This window comes from Fulmarus glacialis, unplaced genomic scaffold (genome assembly GCF_000690835.1).
Source record: "Fulmarus glacialis isolate BGI_N327 unplaced genomic scaffold, ASM69083v1 scaffold16141, whole genome shotgun sequence".
NCBI classification, from domain to species: domain Eukaryota; kingdom Metazoa; phylum Chordata; class Aves; order Procellariiformes; family Procellariidae; genus Fulmarus; species Fulmarus glacialis.
In genome coordinates this window covers 42,278-50,289 of record NW_009191049.1, presented here as the reverse complement: position 1 = coordinate 50,289, position 8,012 = coordinate 42,278, and the positions used below count along the sequence as shown (strand labels likewise).

The 8,012-nt window shown below is 53.2% G+C and overlaps 1 protein-coding gene across 1 annotated transcript in view; it reads right to left on the bottom strand.

The window, feature by feature from the left end:
• Nucleotides 1-8,012, bottom strand: part of DAG1 (dystroglycan 1 (dystrophin-associated glycoprotein 1)) — a gene marked incomplete at its 3' end in the record, with an annotated part of 15,779 nt that overhangs the window by 1,736 nt on the left and 6,031 nt on the right. Inside the window, exon 2 of the mRNA XM_009586551.1 lies at nt 7-228. Within this exon, the coding sequence (XP_009584846.1) occupies nt 7-228 (222 nt within the window). The remainder of the gene's footprint in view (nt 1-6; nt 229-8,012) is intronic.

Here is an 8,012-nt window from a genome sequence, read left to right as displayed (position 1 = left end):
CCCAGCCACTCGCACTGACTGAGGCTCGTTGTGGTCTTCTTGGTGGACCTCAACAGAGAAGACGTTTGCGGTCTGCGGCACGTAGCTCCCGTTCGGAAAGGGCTGCAGCGTGGTCACCGAGATGTAGTGGACGCCCTTGTCCGTGTCAAGGGGCAGCCCTTCCAGGGAGCTGCTCTCCGCGTTCCAGTGTAACCAAGAAGGCAAGGAGTCCTTCCCAGCTTCGGAGAGCTACCAAATAAGAGAGAGAAGAAGGTGATTTTAGAAGCACAGCATTAGGACAGGTTCTAGCAGCAATAACGCTTAATTTAAAGGTTAAAGAAAAAAATCTGAAGCGTAACAACTGGGGAAGGAGCATCCTGGCCAGAGCGCGACAGCCTGTGTCTCCTTCTCCGCATAGTGACAAGGACGAGCTCCGTAGGGTAGACTGGTCCCAAAGGGCTCAAGGAGCCATGGAAAGTCATCAAGTCCTGCAAAGGTCCCTTGCCTGCAGGCACCAGGTCTCTAGTACTTGCTGTGCAACTACTAAGCACAAGCGGTTCATTTTCTCTGAGGGCAGAAGGGGAGTTCAAGTCATGGGGACAGCTATGAAGCTGAGGGTGAAGTTATGTGATACAGCAGAGCTGATCCAACAGCTGCCCTCCTCCTGCTCCCTCTTCTTCCTCTCCCATCCCTGCCGTCTTGCTCCGTTCCTCACCTGATCGCACCCTGCAAGCCCATGGCTCCAGCAGCAGAGCAGAACGTACGTTTTCTCTGTAAACTTCCTGCTTCGTCCTGCTGCCCCCAGCAGCCAGGCTGAGCCGGAGGGGCCAGAAGCTGGCAAACTATGGCTCGGAGTCCCCTGCCTGGTTGGAGCACACCAGCTCCTCAACAAGCAGCAGCAAATCTCGAGAGCTAAGCAGCCGCTTAAAACACAGCATCCTCCTGCACTGCCAGAGGAACAGCAAGCTGGGGACAAAGGAGGGCAGCAAACCTGACATCTGGTCAGCACAGCACTGCGATGGCCAGCGCGGGCAGGCAGGGACGCAGCGCACGGGCTGGAGCACTGCTGGGCATCACACAGCACGGCGCGCCAGCCCGGCTTTATACTCAGAGTTAGCTTAAAATGAAGGATTTCACTTTCATATAATAACTTGCTTCTGCAGACTAGAAACAACGGGCGGCTTTGGCCCAGACCGCAGGCACCTCAGGACTCCAATGCACTATTTACTACCTCTTTTAGGTCAACAGCAAGGCTTTTTTTTTAACATGACTTGTGGCACAGATTAGTGAAGCATGGTCCGAGAGCACAAGCCTCCCCTTCAAACTGTGTGGTCCAACAGCAGGGGCAACGTATGCAAGGATGGCATTTCCATACGCTCCAGAGGAGGGAGCTGGCGGTAACCTCACCGGCTGCCTCCGCTTCCCAACATACTCATTTGTGCCTTTCCGAGCCCACCCTCCTCTTCCAACCTCGGGTCCCCTTCCCAGCCAGCCCAGGTCTGGACCCTTCGGATCCCCTGGCCATTTTGCTCTTGCAGAGAAGACGCTCATTCTCTCCAAAACGTCACCAGCATGGCTGACACCCCGCCAAGGCGCTCCCCACCCCGAGCAGGGGAAAACCACACATGTCGGAGCCCTGGGCACCCCTGCCTCCCACCCCGGGCCATAGCCGAGGGTGGACACGAACCCCGCAAGCCTCCTGTTCCCCACAGCTGACGTCTGTCCATCCGCGCTACAGCCGCTCGCCGATCACGAAGCACAGTGGAGCCGCTTAGGCTGCACGGTGGAAGGGGTGACACTGCCAGCTCAGCGGGCTGTGACATTTCCTGGGGCTGTAGGTACCCCATGGCAAGTAACCTGAGCTTCGCCACCCCCCCCAGGCTTGGAGGCATTCGGAAAGGGCCCCGGCAGGGCTTTCCAGAGCTCACCGCGAGGTATCTCCCCCCACACCCAGAGGAAACAGGACGTTTTGGGGCCCACGGAGACAGATTTAGCAGCCCGGTCAATGCTCTGGGCTTGCTGCAATGCAATGCAGAGCCGCGCTCTCCTCCTGAAAGGGTGCTTTGGTTACTCTGCAATTCTGTAAAGCTCATACATATTTCATAATTTATCCAAACACAAAGCTGGGCGAGGAGCTTCGCGAGGAAACCTGCCTGGCAGGAGCGTCCCCGCATCCGGCAGCGGGCGCAGAGATGGGGCTGGACTCGCCAGACCTGCCTCACCGCAGGGAAAGCCCCTGGGATGGACAGACGAGGAGCGATGCCCCGTGCTGCAGGGCTGGGCAGACTGCGAGTCCTGGGTACCTCTCCCACCCCCCCGGCTGCGGGCAGGATTAGGCAGCCCGCTGAAAGGCAGGGCAGCAGGGCTCACGGACTCCCCGCCCCCCCGCGGGTTTTGGCACACTGAGGGGTCTGGACGCGCAGCTCTGCAAGGGTAACGTAGGATCCGCAAGTCTTTTGGCGAGAGCCGCAGAGGGTTTCGGCCATGACCGTAGGGGCAACACCCTCATTCCTCTCCTCTGCAAAGGATCAGCCCCGCTTTTGGCCAGCCTGGACAAGCTGGAGAGCACATCATGAGACACAGGCTGGGTACAGTTTATAGAGCAGAGTTTAAAGCTGTTAGCACAGCTTTTAGTTAACTCCTCAGCAGCAACGTCCGAGAGCAGGAAATTAAGATTCCTGCTTACGCCAGACAGAGGAGGACCGTACACCCCCATGTATCCCACCCAAACCGAGGCGCTGAGGCGTGAACATCGTTCCACTCAGCTTTGCTCTTTACCCATGGGTCTGGCAGAAAACAGGGGGGTCTGGCAGCGCTACTGCTGCATGCACCCGCTCCCCCACCACAGCAAGAACAGGAGCTGCTTTTAGCCCAAAGGAAAACCAGCCCTTCACCTGAGATGGGCACGCAGGAACAAAGGACCAAATTGTCCTTCCTTGGCAGCTCTTCTGCCAAGAGAGGACAAAGGCAGGGTCTGATCCTGCCCAGCCAGAACCAGGGCTGACCTGCACTTGTGTTCCTTTAAAAAAAAGTGTAATTTCATCGCACCCTCTAAAAACTGAGATGCCAGGACAGCACCCAGTGCAATCCAGCATTTACATTAGCAGGAGCTGGATGGCGCTACTCTTCATCCCCTCGTGCCAAAATTAGCGGCCAACCTGCCCACTGGGGAGGAGGAAGGGCAGGGCTGGGCACACGTTAGGAACAGAAACACAAGGAGCCAGGACAAAGCCGCAGCGTTATTGAGGCTTACACAATCAAGAAGAATAAAAACTTTAATAGTGAGTGGTTAAATGCACACTGAACGTGTAATTTCAGGCTACATTTGGAACAGATCTTCCCCTTCCATGCACTCGGCAAAAGCCCTTAATTACAGGATCACACACTCCACACAGCTTTCCTGCGAGCTGGGGTTTTCTGCTGCTCCCTCCTCCCCAGGCACGGCGCATGACTTGAGGAAGAGACATACAACGAGCATTACCTTTAACCTCATGTCACAAGGTGATTCTCTTTTCAATCACGTGTGCTCCTGTGTTTGATAGCCAAACTCACTTAGGAAAGGGGGCCAACCCCATGTGCAAAAAGGACAGTGAGGGAGGCACAGGCCAGTCTGAATATTTCTGCTTGGAAAACCATTTTTAACCAACAGTTTACATGTGAGCTCACGTTCTTAAGAGCCCACGCTAGAAAATGAAACTGCAGCTAGACAGATTCACACTGAAAACTAGGCTCTCCTGAAAAACAAAAACAGGCCAGGCAATCACCTACCGGGACAACTTGTTCTAGCAGAGATGCGACGGCTGCAAAACATTTATAAACCCACTTAAACTTGATTTAAAAAGAGCTGAGCTAGTTCAGCTGTATTCAACCTGCGAGGAGATGTGGACTGTTTCTAAAGGTTCTGCAAGAGGTGATTCAGAAAATCAAATTTATGTGTATTATGCCTATGAAACCCATGAAGATGCCTGTGCCTCCCCTGGGAAATCTTTAGGAAGGCAACAAGTCTTCGATGCCGCAGCTCTGCTATAAGCACGGCTACTGCCCTGGCAGCAAAATCCATCCATGTTCGCATGTCAAAGGAAAAGCCCAGCAAGATTAGAGTAGAAAATCAAAGCGGTTATCAGGCGGAATAAAAATACTTGTTCCTAAATGAACGCTAACCAGCAGAGCCCTCGGCGTGGGTCTGTCCTGTGGGTTGCTGCTGTGTTCGTGGAAGCATGAAACCGGGAGCGGAGAGCCCTGGACTCTGTTCTTGCAATGTTTCCTTCAAATACTGTTTCAAAGGATATTTGTTCAGGCTATACATAGTTAATGATTTGGGATCTCTAGTTTTCATGTTAAAAGTTTTCCAGTTTTCTATGTATGCAATAATTATCAGCCTTAAGCCCTGCCATTTCCCTCAAGGGGTCTGGTTTCAAAATAACTCTTCCGTTGCTCAAGAAAAAAAAGGCTGCCTTTGTTTTCCCATTATTTGAGATAATTGTAAATGAATGCTTGTTGGGTAAAGATTACACAAGCCTGGCAGTGCATTGAAGACCATTAAAAAATTAGCCATGTTCGCGATTTTAAATACACACAGTGGTCTGGCTGGCTTTGAAGACCTTGTTCACAAAGTCCTTTCAGATATACATGGCCTGTTATTTTTAGGCCAGCCAAGACCAGTCAGCTCATGAGAGAAGATAGCTCGGTTTGATTTGTTTTTTTAAACTTAGATCTTAAAGCCCTGTAGCCAACAAGACAAAGATAAGCAAAGGAACAGTGAGCAAAACTGCTGCCTCTGAGGGAATTCAGGCAAAACCCACATTCTTGCCTACAAGAGTGCCCTCTAATCCTCCAAGAATTTAGTCTTCCTCCTCCCGATGAATCCCCCATAAAGAAGACAGGTACTGTAGGATCCTGCCACAGGTCTCCCTTTGGCACACCACTATGAAATCCTCCCGGCCCTGGAGGTATCCGATGGGATCTCCCCAGCCTATGCTGCCAGACCCTCCCATGGGCAGCAGCAGCACCCAGGGACTCGGCTCCTTCCTGCGCCCTTTCAAATCAGTCCTAAAAAATTCCTGACTGCTTTTGGGCAGGGGTGAGCATGGATACTCCTGCAGCTCTGCCAGATCTCCCACCACCCCCTCCTCCCCGTGTCCAGCTGTTCCTGAGACACAGACCCCATACCAGGGATTTCATTTGGATTATAATTACTGATGACAGTTTACTGTACGACAGACTCCCCTTCGGGGTTGCTCCTTCGGCATTACCCTAACACACAGGGCCAGTAATGAAAAATACCCCGGCTGAGCCCTCTCTACATCTGAGCAGAAGGCAAGCTGAACTGCGCTCAAGCTGACTGACCTAACCCGTGTTAAACCAAGTCTGCAGCACTCATGCTTCTGCAAGCAATTAACCAGCGGGCAGGGGAAAGAAAATGGAAAAGAAGACAATTCAAATGCAAATATAGCTGCAGAGGAAGAGTCAAACCTAAGCTGTTTGCCTAAGCCCAAGCTTCATCTTAATCCCCTGCTAATGCAGCAGCACAGGACAGTTCTGTCAGCAGAAGCAACAGGCGGTCTCAGCCCCAATCCAGATATGTGGGCAGGCAGATTTCGGGCTGCCTTGTCCCACATGGGCCAAAGAAGTGGTGGTAGAGACATGGGTTTCACATCTGCCCCAGTGCTGCTGGAGCCACAGGCACGGCAATGATTCGTGGTGCTGGCACAGCCAACCTGGAGCCAAGAGAAACAATGAGAACATGGGGCTGCAGGGCTCCGAGTCAGAGGATTGAGCCCTCTTTTGGGAGGCAGGCTCTGCCTGTGGGTCCATCGGGTGCGTTCCTCTTCCTCACCGACACGAAGATGGAGCCAGTGACTGCAGGCGTGGGGTGTGCACGCGGCCAAGCCGCGCAGGCACTGCTGCCCCGGCAGGTCCTACAGCAGCAGAGGCTGCTGCACTGGGTCAGGGAACACGATGGCTCAAGCCAGGAGCTGGACAACCCTCAGACCGCAACAGCCGCTTGTCTTTGGCCCCAAGCAACAGCCCTGACAGGGAGGCTTGGCTGAATGCAACCAGGAGATGATGCGAGAAGGAGCCTCCAATCTTACAACGCCCTTCCTTTCCTCAAATACAGCAGAACTGCAAACTAGGACATCAGACGGGTCTTGACTAGAAACACAAGGCCCAGAAAACAGTGGTGAAAGGAGGATGGGCACCTCTTGGAGCCCTCTGCTCACCGGGCACAGCAACAGTGCCACTGCACAGTGCTGCGCTGTGGGAAAGCTCAGTCTGAAGAGAGGAAAGTCGCATTTACTTGGCACAGTGAGCAGGGAGGAATTGCAGCACATGCACTTCCCTGCAGAGGGGACTGCAATACCTGCCAGAGCTTTTGGGTATCTTCAGCAGACAGCGCTCTTCTGAACTGCCGCGTGCCTTGGATGAAAGGCACAGGAGCTCAATGGACAAAAACAAGCTGCTCCAGGACATTGCATGCAGATGCATCTGCCTCTGAAAGTCTAAAAACAGCCCAGAGACTTCACTGGTTCTCAGAAATATGTCAGCCTCGGTGACCCAAGTCTTCATTACCAGCAGGAGCTCACCACCTCTGTTCAGAGACTGAAAGCTATATGGGAACAGCCGGTAATTGGTGCTTCCTTTGTGCACAGGACGCTTACACTAATCCCGCATTTCGGCTGGTCCCAGTGAAAGCCCTGCAAAGCTCTTCCTACATGTCTCCGTGCACTGAAGCTGTTGCCTTAGGAAAATCAAACCTTTCAGCTCAGAAAGCTGAGCTAAGGGAGAACAAGGCTGCAGAGGCTGTATCACAGGTCCTGGCCCTTGACTTCAAGTTCAAACTTCAGTCCCTGAAGGACCAGGCAGCAAAGCTACTTGAAGTAGCTGCTGTACTTTTACATGCTCATGAAAACCTGAATGAGAAGTTTACGTGTCTGCTGCTAACCTGCATTTTCCAGCCATCGAGCGGGCAAGCGAAGCCTCACGTACAGAAATCAACCCCCCTCCTTTGCGGATGCGAGTGTAGGGCTGCGTGGACGCAGCCTGCCCGAAGAGCTGTGCTTTGTCTTGCCAACTTCTTTACGATCAGTAAAATGGCTTCGCAACAGCGCAGGCTGAGCGGCTACGCCCAGCTCATGCCATCCTCGCATACTCCTACCATGACGGCTTCTTTTCCAGATGCGCCTCTGTGTTTGCTATAAGGGCACTATTCAGCGTCCCACTCTGCCTGGGCAAGGGAACACAACAGCTGTTTCACTGGGAGGTCACTACAAAACATTGAGTGTCCCAAGAAATCCTCCTTTCATCGGTCCATGCAAGCAGCTTGGAAGGATTTGTTTAGCCTTATTGTTGGAGCGGGAAGGCGCAGCCCGCCCGCGCCAGGGTTGGGGTCAGCACGGGCTGCCCACACCCCGCTTTCTCCCTTGTTCAGGGGGCGAGCGCGGGGCAGGAAAAGCCTCAAACAGCTTAAAAAATAAAAGTTCAGTCGGGCTCTTCTTTCAGCGCAACTTTTTATAAGCGAAAGGCCAAAGGGAAGCAAAAATACCACACAGCAGGGATGCCAAGTGCTGGGGGTTTAGCGCTGCCGCCGCAAAGCTAACCAGCCCCGGCAATTTATTCCTGCCATCAGCAGATTGCTGGAAAGCTGGCATTCAAGAGCGCGGCGAGGAAAGGCGAGCCAGATCCCGCAATCTCAGGTCGGCTCCTTCGCAGGATACTCCTTACCGTCGCATTCCTCAGTCTCCCCGGATGCTCGGGGCAACAACCCGTAAGAGCAGGACAAAACAAGGAACTTCCCAGCCCGCCTGAAAAGCTAGTTTATAATTAGATTGAGTCACATTTTCCACTCCTCCAAATTCAGAGCTTGTTACTAAGCGCGCACTGAAAATGCCAAATTCCCCGACTCGTCTCGCTGCAGGAAAAAGATAAGCGGCCCCCTCAGCCCCCCAGCAGAAATCTTATCAGCTCATCTTATCACTAAGAGTGCAGCATGGCAGCTAAGCAAAGCCCTGCCCAAGAAGTCCTTTGCCTGGACC